Source organism: Hesperophylax consimilis, chromosome 15, assembly GCF_061612785.1.
Source record: "Hesperophylax consimilis isolate HC1 chromosome 15, BYU_Hcon_1.0, whole genome shotgun sequence".
Lineage (NCBI taxonomy): Eukaryota > Metazoa > Arthropoda > Insecta > Trichoptera > Limnephilidae > Hesperophylax > Hesperophylax consimilis.
In genome coordinates, this window is record NC_142850.1 from 36,033,188 (window position 1) to 36,056,706 (window position 23,519).

General features: G+C 31.4%; 1 protein-coding gene across 3 annotated transcripts; it reads left to right on the forward strand.

Annotated features, from left to right (window-relative positions):
- The first annotated feature begins 4,495 nt into the window (after positions 1-4,495).
- Positions 4,496-19,104, forward strand: nSyb (neuronal Synaptobrevin). 3 transcript variants are annotated; one of them, XR_016303280.1, is made up of 7 exons: positions 4,496-4,707; positions 7,782-7,914; positions 8,844-8,922; positions 9,261-9,340; positions 10,511-10,562; positions 15,236-15,366; positions 17,063-19,104. XR_016303280.1 is itself a non-coding variant. In XM_089640142.1 (7 exons), coding segments are annotated over exons 1-7 (462 nt in total). In that variant the 5' UTR covers positions 4,496-4,705; the 3' UTR covers positions 17,077-19,104. The 3 variants fall into 3 exon arrangements, 2 of the variants coding, with proteins under 2 accessions (XP_089496268.1, XP_089496269.1); XM_089640142.1 differs by having other exon boundaries at positions 15,265-15,366; XM_089640143.1 differs by lacking the exon at positions 15,236-15,366.
- The last annotated feature ends 4,415 nt before the right edge of the window (positions 19,105-23,519 follow it).

Here is a 23,519-nt window from a genome sequence, read left to right on the forward strand (position 1 = left end):
ATAATACATCACGTTCCCGTAAATTATTTTCGTGTTTATTTTTTAATTTTCGTAATAACGGCTTAACTTTCAACGTGTACCAGGAGTCATTAGAATAATTACAAATTAATAATTCTATAAATATTATTGTGCACCTGTACGATCATTAATTGCACCATCACGCCGCATCTTAAGTTTATAAATAACGTAGGAACAAGCATCTAATGCCCAATTCAAAACGAGATGAAATTAATATTCTCACAGATTTCCTAAGCATGGTGAAATGCCCCATCTGGCCAGTAATTGGCTAAGATTATTGAGTGTATAACATACAATATAACCTGATGTATGTGATTACCCCCTAACGTATTCACTTTGCCGTGCGAAGATACAAGCATACGTTATCCGTTATCCAGTTACTTTAATATGAGAGAAAATAAATACGATCTTAAGGTAGGTACACCAGTTAGTAAATCAGAGGCGTGCATGAGCGCCTCATCGTTCTCACATAAAAAAATATAAATAATAATAATATTTATAAACTTATTGCTAGAAATCAATCTACACTTTAAAAATACGAGCGAAGTCGAATCGCATCTCCGCACAGACGAATATCTTTATGGAGAAAGTTGGCCATAATTCGAAAACCTTTGCTTTGATAAAAACTCAAAAAAACATATAAAAGCTCGATATTCATCACATCTTATACCGGTCATTTAAATAATTTCACTCACCTCCCTGACATACTCGTACCACCTGCCGGCAAACAGTATTATCGCTGTCGTTGTGTGAATCTCTTTTTTATTAAAGTTTTTAGAATTTTATCAGCATTGTTACAAAAAATATTTTGTTAAATATAAGTAATAAGGATGAATTTATTTTCGAATATTTAGTTTAAATATCGCAGTCCATATATATTGTTACATTTCTAATCATAAACATTCAAATTTTATTTTTTCTGCGTAAGCATCACCATTACAAGCATTTGAGTATGTAGGTTTCATCGAGTTAACTTATAGTTTCGATGGTACACAAAATTTGGTTATTCCTGATAATATGTAAAACAAAACACTGTGCGTTTATTTGAGCCATTTTATCTACCATCACTTAAGTATTGTTTTTTGTTAGAAATTCCGGACATATTCTTGATATTCCATTTACGAGCTTATGAAACAATTTTAGAATGGAAATATTGATGAACACTGCACGTTTTTGGAAGATCACGAAAAAAATCACTTAAAGCCCAGAAAGTGAAAAAGAGTTGCTTACTCAATAGTTTTGGCCAACTTTCGAGGTAAAATAATCCTCTGTGCGCTGCACGTTCTCTTCTTACCGCCCTACTGTAACCGTTTATGACGTGTTGAAAGTCTCCAAAATATGTCATATTTAAATATTGACCAAAAAATACTTATCTGTGCGTAATATACATTCAAGGGAAGACTCGTTTGTGTTAAATAATATTTGTCTTAACTCTAACATTGACTTTTTTTCGGATTAACTGCCCAAATTCAAACGTGGCATCATGTCAATAATTTAAACTATTAAATTCGCATAAATACAGACACACAAACACATACATTACACACGTCACACACACCTATAAACTACACAAGTCACCTGGTAATTAAGGAATAAACATACCATTTAGCAGACATTACAAGGAAACATATCATAGGTACACAACATGAAGTATCTTATTCCTGTATATTGTTTCATTAATTGATTTATAATTAAATGCATAATTGAAGCGGCTATTTGGATATTTAATATGACAGGAAATCCCAACCAACATCGAATAAATCCTGCGACTGTAATTCTTGTCAAAAACTGACTTAATATCAATTAATTCGCTGTTTTTCCTACCTCCTGTCCTTATTAAACTCTGTGCACGCCACTGCGTAAATAGCCGTTCGTTGTTGTATTTACGTACATTTATGTACGTGCTTTTGCGTAACATGTGGTAAAATTTAATAATTTGATGATATTAATAACCCTGCAAGGCAGTGGGGCATGGAACTGGCAGAGGAAGGATGAAATGACAATGCATGTTGTAGATATAAGATCCCTGAGGCGTATGTGTGTAAAACATCTATGATCATGTGAGAAATATAAAAATTAGTTGACTGAACAAAAAAAATGAGAGTACGGAGCATACATGATGATTTGTATAGTCCCGTTTTTAAATGTAAAGTACAAATATAAATTACATTTCTACAAAGATCTATCTTGTGTGGCGATCTATCCTATCTGCCATAGCTTGCGGAGAAACTTCATGACCGTTAGTTAGTCAGTTTTAAATAATTTATATTTATTTGCAATTAACTGTTGTGATAACTTAATAACTTTTAATGAGATACGGTGCGTAAACACATTACGTAGTTCCTCTAGAATTGGGAAACTCAATGGTATGACTCAATTAAAGGTTAAGGTTTGTCGATGTTACATATATAAATAGCGTGAATCCTTTCTAACATACATAAAATCTATAAAAAAATTTGTACTTTTTAAATGTAGAAATTTAAAGTATATGTTAAAAGGTAAAAGCTGTAAAAAGAAAGAAGTAAAGTTTGAGGTTGTGAATTATAGTAAGCTGGCCGTAGTTTTAACCCTTCAGGGCTCGGAAGGACATTACTAGCCACAGACATCATATTCCATTAAAGCCTCTGAAGGACAGATCTGACCGGGCCGTCCAAAAATTATAAAAGTATTTAAATTTCTTTTTCTTTAATGCATAGATAAGTGATTGGTTCGTCATTGGAAAGATAAATAATTATTCTTTTCAGTTTTTATCAAATATTTATAAGGAAATACATGGATAAAATAAATAAAAAATTGCGTTTTTACGAATCGGCAGGATTAAAATATAATTTTTATTCTTTTTCTAATTATAGAATAAATATTCTAAACACTAAAGTGACAGTTTTATTAATAATTACCCATCAAAAGAAATGTGTTCTATAAATATTGAATTCCTAAAAAATTATGAACGTTCCGAGTAAAAACGTCTGGGTAAGATTTTTTGTTAACATTTCAATGTTTGATATTAAAAAAATATTTATTTTATAACTATCAATGTTTATTTTAAATACAAACATTTCAAAGATAATTTTATCCGGTTTCTAAAATAGTATTTCATTTAACGACAACTAGCAATATTTAGCATATTTTAGATACCTGGGGAGGATTCCGAAATTCAGTGAAATTTCACCATGTCGTTGGGATTTTGAAACCTGAAGGGTAAAAAAGGAAATAATAATATTTTCAAGAGTTCATGAAAAGCAATGGCAGAAGTTGGATACTGTTAATGTTAAGCCACACATTTTATAAAGATGTCTCAAAGAGAAGAAAGCGCCACACAGCGCATAAAACTTAATTATCTAGATTAAAAAAGAACACAATGAAAAATCAATTCTATAAAATAATTTGTAAGCGCTCTTTTAGGATTTTATTTTTCAAAAACAATCAGTAAACCGAAAATATCGAAGCAATAGAAAAAACACACCACGAAATTAAGTGTCCTTAATTTGAAAGCTCCCGCTTTCAGGCTTTCAACGCAACCTGCAAGAAACAGGGTTGCCACAACCGCCACAGCGCAGTGTGGTGAGTCCGGTCTGAGGGAGTGCCTGGGGTGGGGGTGGCAGTGGGTGCTGGAGGGTGGCAGGGTGGTGGGAGGGAGTTGAGATGGCAGGTAGGGAGAGGGGAGGGGGTGTCCGCCCCGTATTGATCACCGCGTAGAGCCGCAGGCTTCAGCGCATGCGTACACAAGGCGGTAAGGATGGTACAGTAAGAGAAAGGAGGATTTTTGGAGAATTCTACACAATACATGTATTTGAAAAAAAAACAAACGTTTTTCATAATACGTAGTAAAAAAATTTGCTAGGTGTGATTATTTCAGCTAAGAAAAAGCAATAAATGAGTTTTTTTTAATCTTTAGGATTTAAACATTTTTAATGCATCAGAACAGAACTAAAAAAAAACTATCCTTAAAAAAAGTATCTTTGCAAATTTGACACTTTTTTTATGGTTGATTTATTTTCTACTAGAAATAAAAGAACAAGGATTGCATGGACATATATTGTATCACTTGTAAATAATTTATGAATGAAGCATTTGTATCTATTTTGATGGTATAAGAATATCGGAAGCTGCAAAAATTTTTAACAAATACAATCACTTTATTTTTTGTTTGTAAGCAACTACTTTTTGTTTTCATTAAAACTATCATCAACAGAGGACGCTCTGGCGTCATGTAATTTGTAATACCTTTGTTCATCATTTTCATGATGAACTACTATAAAGCTTAACAATATCCATTAACCGTCATAAAATAATACAGCGTATTGATAATTAATTGAGAGTTGAGACCTGGGCAAAGTTGATTAATGAGTTAATTATAAATGAATATTTTAAAAGTATTTTCTGAGTAATATTTGGACGAATGGAGGTTTGTTTGAAAAGCTCTGCCCAGCTATACGTGTGCGTGGTTCGGAACTCCATTCTCCGACTGTACGTTTGCTTTCCGTAAACGCCTCGAACGGTTTGTAAGGCAGATCCATTTTTCTCCATTCAATATTCTACTCAAATTCACCAAATTCACCGAAACACTCAAACGAATTCGCGATACTGTCCCAGTTTTGTTCAGTGACCAGCTAAGTGATAAGTGTTGGTGATAGCCGAGGCTTGGAGCCTTATTATTTACGAAACAACTCTATTCATTCCATAAAAGATGTAAGTAATGCTTGCAATTTTTTCCATAAAAAATCATTACATGTACTACAGTGTTTAACTATGTCAAAACTGATTAAAACATATTAAAATTTTTAATTTATACACGTTCTCAAATGATATTTTAAAATATCTCGTTTAAAAAGTGCATTAGTCCCAAATTCTGTCGGAGATTTTAAGTCACGTGAAACTATTGAATAAATTCGATCCCTGACCATTTTAAAAGGGTTGTACGTGGTGGCTTTTCTGTAAAGAAAATATTTTCTTTCTTATTGAAAAAAGTACCTTACATCATTTTAATTACATCATCAATTTAATACGTGTAAGAAGACCATTCTATTTCCATTATTTAATATTGTTTCAGGAGCTGAAATCGCTAGTATTTTTTTAATAGTGCGATCCTTGACCCCTTAATAGGGGATGTATAATGTATATGGTTGTTTTTCTGTTAACATAACTGTATTTCCACATTAAACGCCTAATTATCAGCATTTTGTAAACAAATAATATTGACCTTTAATTTAATGCTAGGGGAAAAAATTAATTTCACAATAAGCATTAAAATCTCTACGTAGACTGACCGCATCGATTATTTTCATGTTTTTAATGCGGCATGGGATGTTCCATTCCATGGTGAATCATAATATGACATCAGTCAAGCTAGCTCGCTTTAAATGGGATGGGGAAAAATATAAAAAAATATATCTGGAACAACTCCAAAAACAGATGATCGTGGAACAAATGTTTTCTTATGTAATTAGGGTCCCGGGAAAAGGTTAATAAAATGTTTAACCTTTATCGATTTCATTCATAAATGTGCTCATGTGTTTGGGATTTCATGACGTACGAACCTTTTGCTTCCATTCAGTATCTTATTGTCTTTCATACGTGACTTGCATCTCGGAGCATTTTCAATGTAAGTCATTTACACTTTTATCTTCCGTTTTATTTACCAAACTTAATCAAAGATTTGCCGATTTCGTTGCGTTTCAGTAAATTTGATCGGAGAATTTCTGACATCTAAAGGTGTTGGTAGTCGATTCGTGTGACGATTTTGTTCCTTAGGTGTGGCTACGTCATCGGCTGCAACGAAAAATCAATCCACCACTTGCAATTCTACGCAATAAGAATTACATTCTAAATGCCTCTTGAGATTTCTACGGAAAATGCAATACTATTATATTTTGCATTATATGTATCTCTCTCTAATCTCAAAATAAGTTATTCTTCAGGAATTGAAGTGACTTCTTAAAGGATTAAATCTCACATGGTTGGCTGAAAGGGTCAGTTGTCTTTCTGGTTAATTTTTGATTTAATTTGAGGAAATAATTATTAAAACCGAGTAATATCGTAGGTTAAAATAGTTTTATCCACTGGGATGAAAGACTGTATTCGATTTGTCGTGGAAATGAGCTGCTAAAAATACTGAAAGATGGATTTCTTTAAAATACAAGTAAGTCCATTTTGGAGGTTGTTGAATATTTGGTGTGGGAAGTTTATATTAGAGGGTAAAGGCACTTAGGGGATGGAGTCTGTAATTGCATAAGGAGACTGGGCTTTATTGGAAGACACTGAGGTAGGGCAGTAATGACTGACGTTTAGAAAATAATAATATTGTTTGCTAAATTGGGGGCATGAATAAGCGAATGCAACAGTTAAGAAATATTGCGAACATTTGTTATTGTGAGAATGCGAGCGTACTTAGGATTTTTAAAAGCAAATTGAGTAAATTTACTAGGACATAAAACGTTCAAGATCACCTATTAAATTAAAATACTTGAGCGACTTTCGAATATGTACCTAATTGATTAAGAGTTGAAACGGGGAACTTTATTTCTGGAGCATTTGATTTGTGTTGATGTTTGAACATCTTGTTAATGAATTGGAGATAAAAATATCGTTATAATTTAGGGACCATATGAAGAAATTATCATCAAACTGGCTGTGAAGTGTCCTTTTTCAAATTTTTTGTTCACCTTGGGACTTGGAAAATGGAAGTGACAGTCCGAAAAACGTATCATGGTTGGAATGATTAAGTTACGCAGAAGAAGAGAAAGGGCTTTAAGCTTACGAATAAATCAGGTAACTCCGCGGGGTCAGCGTTCAAAGATAGACCGGAAGAATTAGTAGAACTTTGTAAAGAGGGTGGGACCCATTTATTGGGATTCTTATTCATTAGGAAAGAATGAGTAGACAATAAGATGGAAGGTATACTAAAAACATGGAATTAGAATAGCATTTACAATAAAAATTTCCCAGAACTTCCAGAGGAACTTTTCACTAAAACGATTTACATCAGAAGGGCTTTTTTGATCGATGCTCCCTATTCCTATGTGTTCCATACCTAAAACAAGTGGTATTTAAATAATAGTTTTTTAAATATAAACACAGAACAAGAGTCCCAATCGCTCCCAGTCGTCTGGAGCCAGTGAGACTATGGCACCTGTAATTGTTGCATCCCAACGGGGGTAAGATGTGACGCTGAGGCAGTGGGAAGGGGAACGAGAAGGGAATCTGGCCAACAAATACGGCTAATGCCATTTCAAGCCATTTTTCAAATTCTGAATGGTGGTCTTGGAAGTATTTTCTACTCTGGAAAATATGCTATATGTTTAATATGTCACATCACTGTAACGTTATCCGAAACGTTGGCTAAAGAAAGAGTTAGCGCAACACGGCATAACACCCCAAAAACAAATAAAAAAAGGCTATATGTTATTTTAAAATGAATTGTTTGTGGAATATCACTTTTTTTCAATATATAATATGCACTTGCTCATGCAGGCATTTGAACCCGCGTCAAGAGCTTCACCCCACGATTACAGAGGCCGTCAAATGCCGGCATGCAATGATTATTTAATTTGAAAATAGAAGACTTAAGAATTCCGATAATAAATGATAAAATATTTAAATCAGGTCTTGTCTGTCGAAAAGAGAAGCTGGAAGAACGAATAAGCAGGTCTCAGAAAGGAAGATGCATCGCGTTCCAGAGTTTCTGAGATCGCTCATTAAATTTTGATTTCGAAAATGTATGTTTAAAAAAAGAATAATATGAGGTTTGTTGGTTATGTTTCCAGGGCAGCGGAAGGCGGATTGGCTCCAGCGGCACCGGAGACAGGAGCGGATGGAGAGATTGTGGGCGGGCCGCGCACCCCTCAACAGATCGCGGCGCAGCGTCGGCTTCAACAGACACAGGCGCAAGTCGATGAGGTAACCAACCAACCAAACAACCAACCAACTACTTTGCTAGACTCTAGACTGGAGGGAAGGTGTTTGCTCTCAGTTTCATCAATTGGAATGTCTCGAGATTGAAGCTCAAAGCAAATCAAAGCTTCAAATAAATTGTTTTATTCATTTAAAAAAAAAAAATGTTTTTAACAAAAATTATGAATTAGTGTAAGAACAGAAACAGATAGATAAAAACCAGGTTTTAAACGAGCCGCAAAAAAGATTGCTGTTTAAACTCTGCTTCATTGATGTCAAATAATTGTGTTTAACAATAAGATTGCTCTCCCTACCCATGACTATTGACAAGTTAGTCCTGCAAACTGGGGGAGATGAAAAGACAGTGCTGTCGGTGACGGAGATAACTATCGGTAACATATAAATGAATACTCTCCATGATAGTCGAGTTTTATAAACTTCCTCGAATCAGTTTAAAGAAATGTGAAGCATCGAGGAGTGTGCATAATGAACATTCCTTCTGACCCGCAGATGGTTCATTACGAGCAAACCTAAGAGAAAATCATTAGAATAAAACTACGGGTAGTAAGTATGCTCCCTCATGTAGAGAAATCTCAGAAATTTCTTCTGAAACATCTCCAACATGAATGAATACTTCACCGACCTCTCAAGCCTACTCATAACCATCGCCTTGTACAGTATTATTAACTCATGTATCTCTAAGATCTTACTCTCCATCTTCTTATATTTTAGCCCGAAAGATTCAAAATTCCCAAATATTCAGTACATTTATGTTTTGAAATGTTAGATCATAAACATTTATGTAAGTGTGAATATGTATTAAAGACAAAAAAATTCAACGAGATAATTGAAATTAGCCACTTATAAGTGGTGATTGTTTTCTATTTGGGTATTTTTAAAATTTTAATTACATAATGTCTTTTTCTATTTTCTAGGTGGTGGATATCATGAAAACAAATGTCGAGAAGGTGTTAGAAAGAGATCAAAAATTATCAGAGCTTGACGACAGAGCAGGTAAGCCGGATTAACATAGAATTGTATCGTTGCTATTGAGGATAAGAAAAAAATCTCCACTTACGTAGGAATTGCAATACAGCTGATGCGACGAGAAAAGACAGAGATTTAACTCTTGCATCAACTAGGCTTCTCTGGTATACTTTTCTGTAAATCTTTCAACTTTTTTTCACTAACATAACAATATTTACATAACCTATTTATGAAACTCTACCATTCATTTTTGTAACGCCAGAATTATGTGACTTTAAAATTGACTCAGGGATTCAGAACCGTGAAGTCGATCATTTTTCACTTTACCCCTTCAAACTTATGTTGAATATTTTTTATTTACTTAGACGCCCTGCAGCAAGGAGCGTCACAGTTCGAGCAGCAAGCCGGCAAATTAAAAAATAAATTCTGGCTACAAAATCTAAAGGTTAGTATTAAAAAAAACTGATGATACAATTGAAAAAATATGTTTTACAGATGAACCCTTATTGTTTATCTTCTTCAACAATCTATAAAGTTAGGTTAGGTTAGGTTATATAAAACAACAGACTATTTTAAAAAATACCTCAAATCTAATCTAATACATACAGTTTTATGACCTCCAACCTTTGAAACTTTAACGTGGCTGTATAAATTTGTAATGTAATGAAAATCCTCTGAACAATAAAGACACGCAATATTATTTTCACTGTGGGAAATAAATAAATTAAAATGTTCACTCTTGTGTAAACTTGAATCAAGTAAATTAATTTCATTTTTGGGAGAACAACGGTTTATAAAACATTACTTACATTATGTAAAATGATAGAAGCGACTTGTTTATCTAGTATTATGCACTCTGAGAGCAACTCCCCACTATTCCTATTTTATTGACACAATGCAATAATTATTCAATCATAAAGCTATTGTCATTTCAAATGATATCCAGATTTTTTATTAGCTATTCACACTTGTGTTTTTTGAACAATGGCGCTAGTTGAAATGTTTTTTTTTTGCTAGTGAAATTATATGCAGGCGTTTCCTGATAAACTTTAAGTAGAATCCTAATATATCGGAGCACGTATTCATGTACCTGCATTTGCCTTGATAATATGTAATGATGAAATGCCAAAATATTTAGATTTTTCTGAACACGTGTTCCGATATCGTGATAATATTTTAATTTTTTCTAAAAGGTTAACAGGAAACCTATCAATTCATTTCTTAAGGAACTACAATCCCATTTTTAACCGGATTACGAGTTTTAATATTTATTCTTCGTAAATTAGCAATACTCTTTGTTCTCCGTGTAAAACTACCCATAATATTTTAGCGAAGCTAATATAATCACTAAACAGGAAATGCATAAGGAAATTTGATTCAATAAGGATAAAATGAATTTTTGACACACATCAATAAAATTCATGCATATTTGACGTTAGGGATGAATGTATTTAAAGAAAATAATTAGCTATGCACTAGTTTGAAAATAATAAAAAAATAATGTTGTCTTAACTCACAAAAAATATGAAAAAAGTTAGCAAAATTATAAAAAAATTGCTTTTACTGAAGATTTCTTTAATAGATTTTATTAAAGTTTTTGTTGTAAATGTTTCAGATGATGATAATCATGGGCGTCATCGGAGTTGTAGTAATCGGTCTACTGTTTGGTAAGATTCCCCTTTATTCTAGTTCTACTCTGTTAGAAGCATCCATGTTGTTGCCTTCACGTGATTACCATAACCCAAAACTTCTGCTTACATGTTCCTTGTTGACTGTGCTTTTAATGTGCTCGCAAAATGGTGATGATTTTACATTATGAACTGATGTTCGTAGGAAAATTTAATTTTAAATGTGTGGGAAAATACAGGTGCTAAGCAAACTTATTCGTCATGATGATAACGGCAGAAATTTTCAATGACATCTAAATAATATATCAGTTTAATGGTGTCGCAACCAGATTTGAGTCGAACCCAGTAATAACAAATGCATTGCTTGCGTATAGCATCTTTAAAACTTGTTTTACCTTACAATAGAAAATTCTAGTGGAAACGAAAAAAACGTTCATTTTTTATTTAAAAAAATAACATACTTTAAGATTTTCGACTTTTTAAATTCGATAATTGTTTTCGTACTTCTTGTGGCATTTTCGTTTGATAATAATATAATAACAATAAGTGGGCATAAACAAAACATCAAACGGTTTCTCAGTGACGTTTGGAAAATACATCGTAAAGGTGTATGTTCATGCATATTGTTGACCTATACTAAACCTTTTTAATGATAAAAGCAAGGCACCAATGTCTAACTGCTTTAATTGGGGTGTATTGTAAAAGAGAAATTGAGGCAAAAGAAAGTTGTGGGGATGAGACGAGTAGATACATGTGGATGTAATTACATTTAATTTATTACACAACATAAAAATCACCCGAAATTGCACTTATCAACGATTAAAACTAACTTCATACTATTGGTTAATGTACAGTGTACATTTCCTGTTGAGCCTAAAGTATCTTTAATGGACAAACCTCAAAAAGATCCCGCATTTTAAATGTTTACAGAAACATAACATACTTCCCTTGAACACCTTAAGCTTTTAAATTCTAAAAAAATTAAGTTTATTTTTTAAGAAAATCTCTTTTATTGGACAAGTTGAAAAAGTAATTACATGAAATTCTCAAATAATTATAAAACAAATTTTATTGTGTTATTTAACCTGGTATAAATAAATTTCACAATGTTTCTTTAAATTATGCTACTTAAGACAGTTGTCAGTTGTTTCTGCTCTTTTTTAAATAAGTCGTGTTTTAATATTTTCAAAACTGCTAGTAAAAATAACGCATATTTACCATTTATTGTTTTTTTTAAATTCATACTAATTTTATACGCCCACATGAGATTTTACAAATATGTGAAATGTAAATAATATTTTAGGGGATCTGTAACCATGAAGTAAAATTTCCATTTAAAAATATATATAACCCACATAGGAGAAGAGTATGTATTGTGCTTACCTTAACGATTATTTGTAATGAGGTATATTATTATAGCCTTCTTATAACTACATTCAGAGCAGTTGAACAAAACTACAATTATAGAGATGCACTTGAACACATCTACATAGCGCGCTCTCTCTTACATTCGTATTTACATATTTCACTTTCAAACCATCTTGAGTAATCTTTTCCAAATTTATCTTTCTTTGGTTACACAAACATTCACATAATTTATCTTTCTTTGGTTACACAAACATTCCCATAATTTATCTTTCTTTGGTTACACAAACATTCCCATAATTTATCTTTCTTTAGTTACACAAACATTCCCATAATTTATCTTTCTTTGGTTACACAAACACTCCCATAATACCCGTATCTCTTCAGTGACGATGACACTTTTTAATGTTAGTATAAAATCATTACCATTTTGTGAAGCCTCTATGTATGTACGTACTTCCCTTCAATTATTCTACTATGAGATCTAACTGAAGCTATACCCGCTGTTTCTATTAAAACTAGATCGTCTTGTGAGGAATTTTGCTGTGCAATTTATCGTATTTTGAATGCATAGTAACTTCTGAAGATGCTGCAGGAAGACATTATGTATTGTTTGAGACAAATTATCACGTTTGATCTCACTATGGATATTAGATAAAATCAATGTAAATTACTGTTTCTAGACGTGGACCTAGAGAATTACATGAAAAGGAAACGTATTAAAATTATATATGCTGAATTTGAGATGCTTTCATCTTACAGTGTAATTATTATGTATCCGATAAAGAGCCAATACAACGTTTCTTTTTCATGAAGACTTATGCATGGCTAGAATTTAGCTACCCGAAGACAGTTCTGAAAAATTACCATTTAACGTGTGTTTTATTTCAGAATAACCAATCTTTACTCTCCTACAAAAAAAACAATTTTACACATTTCAGGTTAATATTTAAAGTTTATTTATTTCAAATTGACGTTAATGAAAATAAATTGAATATTTATCAAATTTCTACTTCAATGTGTTTAATTATCTTCTCTGATTTTAGGAAATATTTTGATAAATAAACACCTTTTGATAATAATATAATAATGGGAAAAACGGGCGAAAAGTAACGTTTGTGACAATTTTTCAAAAGTATTATTTTTAGAAACCAAACTAGCAGAAACACACTATCACAAATACTATTTACGACACATACACTTCTGTACATAATATCCAGGTAACATCACTGCCTTACAGACCATCAGGTTATTCAAGACTTTTCTTATTTAGCCAGTTGTCACCTGTTCATAACAATGATCTTAATTTCTAAAATCTGTTGTAATGTCTTATGGCAAAGAGACGATTGTCATAAAGCTAGTAGACAAGTTATATGAATATTATAATTACAAAGTTAATCAAGTTGAGAGTTTCCTATCACATAAATTGTTCTCCTCATAACGAAAACCGTACAAATTAACATACATTACTAACTAATTATCAATATCTCTGAAGTCACTCCGAGTGGTTTGCTATGTTAGATGGCTTAGCAGGGGTGCTCGGGTTCTAAGGTGAGGATTTTGGGTTGGTCTTGGTTAAGGTCTTGGCTACTCATGTGTGGCGGGCCGGATTTGGAGAGACTGGTTTAGGGAGATCTTTTATCTCTTCCGCAGTACTCTCTCGACCCATTGCCTTTCTCCGCAGTGGGAGGGATGAATACAAACATCCGTTACTCCTAGATACACTGACCCCTCATACTATTCCTTCCCAGATTTTCTTCTTCTTCCTTCCTTAAGAAACCCTTTATACACCACCCTTAAATATGACATAGGCGAGCTAAAGTTAAAAAAAACATTCTCATAAAAACCATGCAAATTAGTACAAATTACCACTATCGTTAAATTCATAGAATATACTGTTAATCATGCATTTGACATACAACATAATTCAAACTAATTTACACTCTACTTGGATATTCACATAATAAGCTCTATTTCAATTGACACCACGTTTTCTAATAATCTATTTGTTAATACTTCTTTCTGCCTCTATAAAATGAATATGTGCATTTTTAACACTTTCAACAACTCTACTACAATCCTTACTAATTCTGTGAGGATTCTTCTATATCTCGACCCATCCGACTGAGTTGGCTGTTGTTTTAGCTGAGATGTTTGTTGTAATGTGTCTTTGTTGATGTGCTTTAGATGACGTAGTATCATGAATGTATAATCCTTGTGTATAACCCGAGATAAATGTTACTTTTCTACTGAGTTTCCCCGACTGCTGATGCTTCCGCTACTGCCGGGGCCGAGGGTGACTTTTGCTATGTGACAAATATTTTTCAATCACCAAAATTGCTTAGTTATTATGAATACATTATTTTTTTTTAAATTGACAGTATGAATATTTACTTAATCAGTTATACTTATAGATTGATGGAATGATGTCCGTGTTCGACTAAGTAGATCCGTATTTTTATGGTCCATTCAGAATAATGTTACAAGTGATTTATTTTGGTAAAAACAGATGTTTCGAGAAAACAGAACTTTTTACAATTGCAACAATGTCATTCAAAATAAATTTGAAGTTAATATATTTTTTTTAGTTTTTTCGTTTATTTGTGTGGGAAATTAAAAAAATTAAAAATGGTAATTTTATATCAATGTTTCCGACAATATACTGTCTATCTAATTTAAAATTTTAATAAATGAAAAACAGTCAATTTTGAAGTAACTAGCGGGAGATGTTACAAGTAATTAAAGATTTTTTTCTTTTAATGTGTCATTTTATATGTCTAAATACATTTATATGCATTTAAGACTGCTCACTTGCTGGCTTGATCAAGGAAATCAGTCATTCTTTACCAATACCCTTATATTAGGATAGTTTTAAGCCAAAAAATCAGTTTATTTTTTATAACATTTATGTGAATTTAAAACTGTGATATACTCGGATTGTCATTTGGGACTAATTTACACTGTCAATTTAACCGGAAAATATATTTTTTTAAATAAATAAGGAAAAAAGATTAATAGGTTTGTAATGAACCGTAATATAAAAAAATGTCGTTTAGGACTATTTTACACTGGGTGGATTTTTATAAGAAATGACTTTCTTTAGAATAGGAAAGATCAAATGATTAAAGTGTTCTATTACTTGAGCAATATTTATTTGTATTATATCAGGTAGTAAACATTTGAAATAATAGTTCATAATATATTTTTATAATGCCGAAATTTATTTCATCTAATTAAAAATGATGACATTAAATGGTGAATGAAAGTTTTGTCACCTAGTATTAGTCCCCTTGTCTCCGGCCCTCATTCTTGACATGTCTTCCATCGCGCTGCTTATCGCCTTTCAGGTGATAACATAAAGTCAATGTTGAATTAGTGCGTTACCGAGGCACTTCGGCGTTGGGCGTTGATAACTTGCTTGGGAAAACCAACGTCGATATTGGTAACGGCACACAGAGTGTACTGCCGACGGAAAAGGGTAAGTAACCAACGCACCGACTGCAGGACAAACATATCCAAGGAATGATAATTATACCACGTACCTTAACTAACTTTCCTTTGAAACGCGTCATTGAGATTAAGCACATGTCCACATGTGAAGGTTAAAAAAAAACAAATGATGTATCCAACATCAAAAATACTTATTTCGGTTGTCGGTGCGTGAAGTAAAATAAAACTGCGTGAAATTATTTGTGTTCAATATGAACTCAAATTTGTTTTGAAATTTTCAAAAGTATGTGAATTCAAAAAAGCCATAAAGTTGACAGGAACCTATTAATAATAATAATTATCATTTATTTTATATTTTACATGTGAATTTATTTTTAAATTTTTGACAGATTTTGTGAATTTTCAAATTCACTAATTAATAAGATAATTTATGATAGTCTCTCAAATTCTCTCTGATGAAAATTGATAATATTTGTTTTTTAAATGTTATTATAATATCCCTTGGTTTTTCACGGGTCTGCGCTGTTTTGTAATATTTTTGGCGATGGTTAGCCTCATCTCCTATTTTAAAAGTAATAAAAATTTAATTCACAAATATATTTATAAAGAAATTCTGAACGAAGTTTTTTTTAAGTGGTGTGCTTCTACACTTAACAATTAAATAAAGATCTAAAAATAGTAAAGTGTGATGAAAACAAATGTTGGATGCTTAGATGATTTTAAACATGCAGATTAGTTAATTAAACAAGTGGATGAATGCAGGAGTCTGAGAGGTCCCAGTAAGACATATGTAGCACGATCAATTTACTGAAATACTTGAGTAGGGCCATGTAAAAAGACATATGTAAGACATATGTAGCACGATCAACTTACTGAAATACTTGAGTAGGGCCATGTAAAAAGGCATATGTAGCACGATCAACTTACTGAAATACTTGAGTAGGGCCATGTAAAAAGACATATGTAAGACATATTATGTAGCACGATCAACTTACTGGAATACTTGAGTAAGGCCATGTAAAAAGCCAAACCAAAATATCATGTATGAGACAGAACATGAATGTGAATCTAGGAAAAGAAACATAGTTGCGTGACGTTTCATCCTATCTGTCTACCCCTTAGGGATGATGTTGGTACGTTTGTTAGATATGGATTCTACGCAAATATACCAACACAAAAAACCGTAAATTGTGGGAAATAATTTTGAGTGAATTGGGTAGAAGTATAAATGATTGATATTTGCCCTACCTCTATCAAAACATAAGTAAATGCGTAATATCAAAATTGATTAAATTAGTTTGAAATTCCTTGGATATTTTTGACTTGTAGAATACTGTCATATAAAGCTTCATAAACCAAAACCTACTCCATGTTTAATATTTCTGTATAAAATAACGTATATATTAATACTATGTACGCTTATTTTGACAAAATTGGCATAAAATATACACTCGTGTGCGATGTTTAGTTATCTATCTGTTGTACATCAATGTTAAATTTTAGAATAATAACATATGTGTTGTCGATGTTGAAATAATATAAAATTACACAAATCAGGTAAAATAACTAAGTATATATTATTTTTATATCACATTTAAAATGGACAAAGACATTTTTTTGTATTTTTTGAATACATTACTCAAAATGATAAGCTTTTAAAGAAAAATTAAATATATTTACACGCTTTATGTAAGCAAAACTTTAATATGTTTGTATTTTTCTAGGAAACTTCCTGTAGACACAATTTGTTTCAATCATCACACCAGAAGCCATCACCAAATACATAATGTTAAGTTTAATAGGTGGATTCATTAGCGATATAAAATTATGTGTATAATACAGTTCGTAATAAAACTTCTAACTATTCACTACATTTGCTCTTCATACTACATTTCTTGGGGTTAACGCTGGCTTCAACTCATCTAGACATAATCATTACTTTATCCACTTGTTTTGTAAGAGATTGTTAAAGATATTGAGATTGGGAAATAAGCTAAGATTGTGTTATTAGTAGAGGGGAAATACTTTCAGTCAAAAACCGCTTTTATCAGTAGTTTTTTTCTTGCGGTTTGATTAATTATTATAACCCTTAGTGTATTATTGATATTACGTATGTCTATCGAAGTCTATTTTTTACTCAATGTTAGAGCTTCTCGAATAAGATTTATAATCGTCTTGTTTGAGATTTTTTAGGCAAATCATGTTATTTTCTCTAGTGTTTTGCATTTTTCAAAATAATTTGTTTCATAATGTGCTCGAATGTTTAAAATAACGTTATAATATTTATTTTTCATATATTATTAAAGTTTGTCAATAATAATATTAAAAAAGCTTTGAATTTGACAAATTCTGTTAAGACTATTGTTAACGCGTATTCGATGAGTAAGTAAATGTTTGTAACAGTAATAAAATGTTGAAAAATAAACCCAAAACAAATAAATGTTTACATTCAATATAGTTAATCGTATTTAATAATATCTCTTCGTAAAATATAAAGAAAGCACCGTTGTAACATGCTTTCAGGCAAAAATAAAATATATAAATACATATAACCTGAAATATATTTTGAAGAAATGCTTTTAAATGTTTATTTAAGTGCGCGTTACGAATGGGGGGTTCTGAAAGATAAAATGTCTTTTCATTAAGGTTTAATATTCGTAGGTAGAATTTATAATAACTTAGTTACTTTCAACAGTTTATCGTTCCCAAATATATCCATCGTTGGTTTGTGTTCAGAGAAGTGACTTTTTCACGAATGTGAAACCAAAATGTTCCCAACACCAAGTTATCGTGGATAGTCAGTACTTAATGTTTAGTTCTATTTATTACAACGAATGTACGTAAGATTAGCATGCACATTTATTTCAAACAAATACACCAATTAAAATCCAGAGTACCTTAATAAAGTATGTGAATAATTGTATGTATAGATATTTCTTTCATTATTTTTGAACAAATTCAATACTGCTACTTTTGCAAACAAACAAATTTTAAATAATTTAATTACTTCAGCACAATTGAACATCACTGAATCTTTGAATTATATGAAGTTGCCTTGTCATCGTCTTACTGTGTTTTAAAATGCATTAAACATCCAACAGACCTTAATACCTGGATTTACTAAATAGTTTTCATGTTATAATATGTTTAGAAATACTACACCGTTGTTCAATTTGGTTCGGAGCGCCATGAGAGTATAAACCATGTATGTATGTTTGTTGCGAATGTACTAAGTGTACCAAATGTATTTTTTTTAGAATATGTTAATTTGAGCTTGAAATGTTATCTGAAACTTCCAGAAGTGAGGAATATGTAATCTCGCTATAGAACGTTAATGTTAGGTATGCGCGTTTTGCTTAAAATGCAATCTTAAACGTTACCTAATTTTGTGTAAAATGTTTAATAAAATTTGTATAAACTAGGTGGTGTAGATAAAAGAAATGGTCTAACTCTTTTAAAATGTAAAGATGATTTGAGATTGAGTCAATTAGAACAAACGGCCGAATAATAAAATGTAAATTTACTAGTTTTTAGCTTATTAATTCACCTTCTTTTATTCCATCTTGAGGCCTAATATTTTGCATTTCTATAATAATATAATATGTGTCCTTAATTGTTTATTCGGATTGTAGTTTCGAGGATTCAAATCTTATGTAGATATTATTCTATTCATGCATTATACTAAGAACCATATACATACTACTATAATAATCCTTACGAACATTGTATTGTTTGTTTTGTTGATAATAAATACACTTATATTGGCCGTGTTCTTCTTCTATTGTTTCTGCGTTTCCGACCGAAATACCCAGTAAGAATTCTCAGCTTTGGACCTCAGTTAAGTATAAAAAATACAAGCAAACGCTGTCTTTTGTTATGGTTTGTTTAATTTATTTTTCACACTGGACGATGCTCGAACTATAATAACTTATTAAATACACAAGTGTTTGGTAAGGTTTGACATAAAATGCTTGTAAATAAATTGTCAAAACTAGGAATCAGTTGTAAATTATTATTCTGGATTTAGAATTATTTATCAAAACGCATACTAAGCTTTTGTATCAAAGAAAAGTGGTTTTACGAATTAAGAAAAGCCAGAAAATTAAGTGTAAGAAGGAAAGGTATGGTAATATTGAGTACGGGACGTAGGTATATGAAGCAATAATCCCAAAGCTGTTTTAACATTAAATAAATTGAATCTGGTGATTGTTAAAACTTGCTTTGTGTATGTGTAAAATCACGACAAGCCACTAACTGACAGTTGTGGACACTAATGTATTTATGAATATATACCCTTCATTTATGTGTACACAAGATCTAAGTCCTGGGGGCTAAAACAAGTAATCGCGTCATCCACCAGATAAGACCTTTTATTTTTTTATGTATTTATATTTAGCTTCGCAGCAAGTCATAACTACGACTGGATATTACCTGTATGCAGTGGCGGCTCTACCCTTTCAATCAACTATTTAAAAAAAAAATGGATTCACAACTTTACATAGCTTTTAATTGTTTTGTGTTTAATTTGTAGAACTAAGTTTCATTTTTTTTAAATATAATATAAATCAAATTTAATAACATTATTAAATAATTTCTTTATTATTCTGACATTTTCAACTATGTAAAGGTGTGGTCATTAATAGAAAACGGGGAAATATATTATTTATATGCAATAGGTATGCCAAGTTAATGTTTTTCAAAACAATAATTAAATTGTTGTGATATCGGAGAGTATTTGTATTGGCTTATGACCATGGGATAGAAAAAAAACAATGTTTTGTAATTATTGGAAAATACCGTGTTATGTCATTACATATACAAGTTTTAAATTTGAGAAATGTAAATATTTGGTTTTGATTTCAGGACGTAAACATGTTTTCAAAGCAGGAACTTAATTGTAGGTACCAACAGTGTTCTTCTTTAGTTCTTAAATTGTGCCACTTTAGATTTTTAAATATAGGTATTCGTTTTTTTTAAATATAAAAATTTTAACCACTTCTATTTTTTTTCTTTTCAGGAAAATGTAATCATTAAATAAATATATATATATATATTTTTTTTTTAATTCTTTATTTTGGCTTTCGCCCATTAGGGGTGATATTGGCCATATACAATTAACATAACGTAACATATATAAACCAAACATAACATAAACATAACATAACATATTTAACATAAACGGTGCAGAGTTGATAACAGTAGGTTATCACAAAATTATAAAAATAGGAACCTGTGTACAATTGGGCGCTTTTCGTTATTTAACCAAAGATTTTTCTAAAAATAGTAGCTTTTTTTTTAAACAGAAGTATGAAATTGGAAATCTTATAAGCAAACACAGCATATGAGAGTAAACAAATGTGATTATAAAACATAAAAATAATTATAACACAAACATACCATGAACATAACATAAATAAATCATTACATAACATACACATTTAAACAAATAATAAATAAATATTAGTGATTTCTAAACGAAAATCTGAAACAGAAAAATCAGAAGGTCACATCTGGGGCTCGAACCCAGGACCCTTGTCTTTCCGGGACAATGCTCTACCAACTGAACTAATGGGACCCTATTCCCCTCCGTCACTTTGAACTGTATCATACTTCGAATAAGAACTACTAACATTGTCTTCATTTTTTCACAGCACATTTTTTTGGCAACTATCTTTATGTATGATCGCAAGATTCAACCCGAACTAAATGCAATCCAAACAGCGTCTTTTTAGATGAACCTATATTATTATGGCGTTTATTTTATACAATTCTGTGATAGTTGGTACATTACATTCCTGAAATAGCTCTAAAGTTGGGAAGTTGTATGGTTTTTTTAAGAATAATTTTAATAATTATTCTTTTAATTGTTATAATGGGCTGTAATGTAGCTTTAAAGGCCCCTCTATATTATTTATAATAAACATATATTTTAAAAATTTCATTCAATAGTACCATTCTTCTTGTAACGTTTTTCTATGCTAGAACAAATGTTCTTAAAAGAGAGTAGACCCATAAAAACAACATTTTATAGTTTTTTTACTGTTAAAGAAATATTAAAATAGCACTTTCACACACTTTCTAGCTACATAATATAGCTATATAATATGAACAAACATGACAATAATACTTCTTCAAATTTTGCAAATTCACTTTGTGGCACCATTTTATTAATAAAATAATAAAAACACTTTGTTTTTACCACGATAATCTTTATTTTTTATATAAATTCAACATGTTTCGAGAACGATGTTCTCTTCATCAGGACAATTAATGTACTAAAAACTAAATTGTCAAGTATATAGAGACAGGTGTGGGTAGAAAAGGAAGTAGTGTGGGGGGGGGGGTTGTGGGGTGGGGTGAGAGGTGGAAAGGGGAGGTGCGTAGAAGATCAAAGACAAAAAATTAAAATGGAATTAAGACAGGGTTATTCACAAAATTAGTTTGAATATTATATTTGTGAATAACCCTGTCTTAAACATATTTCCATTGTAATTTTTTGTCTTTGATCTTCTAAGCACCTCCCCTTTCCACCTCTCACCCCTTCCCTCAACCACCCCCCCCAAACTACTTCCTTTTCTACCCACACCTGTCTCTATATACTTGACAATTTAGTTTTTAGTACATTAATTGTCCTGATGAAGAGAACATCGTTCTCGAAACATGTTGACTTTATATAAAAAATAAAGATTATCGTGGTAAAAACAAAGTGTTTTAATTATTTTATTATGACAATAATAATTTAACAAAATAGAACAATAATACATCATATTGTTACAGTGATTGTACATTAGAGGACTGATAATTTTAATGTTGATTTTTTGATATGTGCTGGTTGAATTGGTTAAATAACTATTTTGTTGCCGAACAAAATAAATAAATAATGTACACGTTACCCCCGTCACGAGTCACCCTGCTTGCGAGAGTGTTTCCATCATGTTCCCACCTCGGCTCGCTGTGGTCGCAGATTAATCCGAGACTGTTTATGTTAATATGAAAAGCGCTTAACTGACAACTCAGTAAGTGGTCCGGGAGGGGAGACTGACACCGTGACCCTAACACGACCCTGGAGCTGGAGGTGCAACCCGACACAACACCATATATCCCAACACCACACCACGCAACACACAGAACAGATTTGAACTAGAATGGTGTGAAATCGAAGATTTTGGAGACATTTCACGCCCAATTGAGAACTCGAACCTAGAAAAATTGAGAAGATTTTTCACGAACAGAAATTTCTACAATTTTTTATTCTTATTATCTGTATCTATAGGGTAGGTGTCTTCGAAATGGCTAAATCAGTTTTTCAAAACAAGATAATTTATCTGAACTACAAAATGATACATTTCACACAGTTAAACATATACCTACACCTACCTAACCCACATCTATCTTTAAGTGAAATAATGGTGTGAAAGAGCCATTATTATCTTATTTTAATATATTTGAGTAGGCCCCAGTTATAATACACGTATCAGAGAAGCTTCATCTTGATTTCCTATTAAAAATTATGCCTAATAAAACTAATGAATTGTTTACATCCAATTTTTAAGGGTAGATACTTTTTTAATAATACATTTATTTAATTTTTGATTTTGTTTTCTGATCGAGCTTAGTATTATATGTCTAACAATTAATTGAATAGGCATTTAAAGATTAACATGAAAAATTAATATTTCTATTTTTGAGACCGATAATTCGTGGTGGAATCCCATTATAATATATTATAATAAAACAAATAAAAAACTTTATTCCACTTAATTTTATTTTGACCGTAACCGGTTTCAGCTCGTCAAAGCCATCTTCAGACTGGTACACAAAATTCTTAGTCTACGGTTTAAATACACAACATATGGGGGAGGGGGGAGAGGGGTAGTATATAGGGTTTTAATCAATTTTATTTATTACTAAGTCGTTTAAGATTGTGGAATTTCTATATATTTGGTAATTCCAGTAAGCTAATTACCTTGGGTTTGTAGCTCATTTCAATATTTATTAGGGAAAAAACCTCACAGGTAATATGCATTATTAATGACCTAATTTTATTGTCAAATCATTATTTATGATGGGATTATATTTGCTTTTTGAAAAGATACATGTTTACATTTGAGAAATTATTATAGGAATTAAGAAAGTAGGGACTTAGCAACTGATACTAATAGCTTATTAATTACAAAGTTA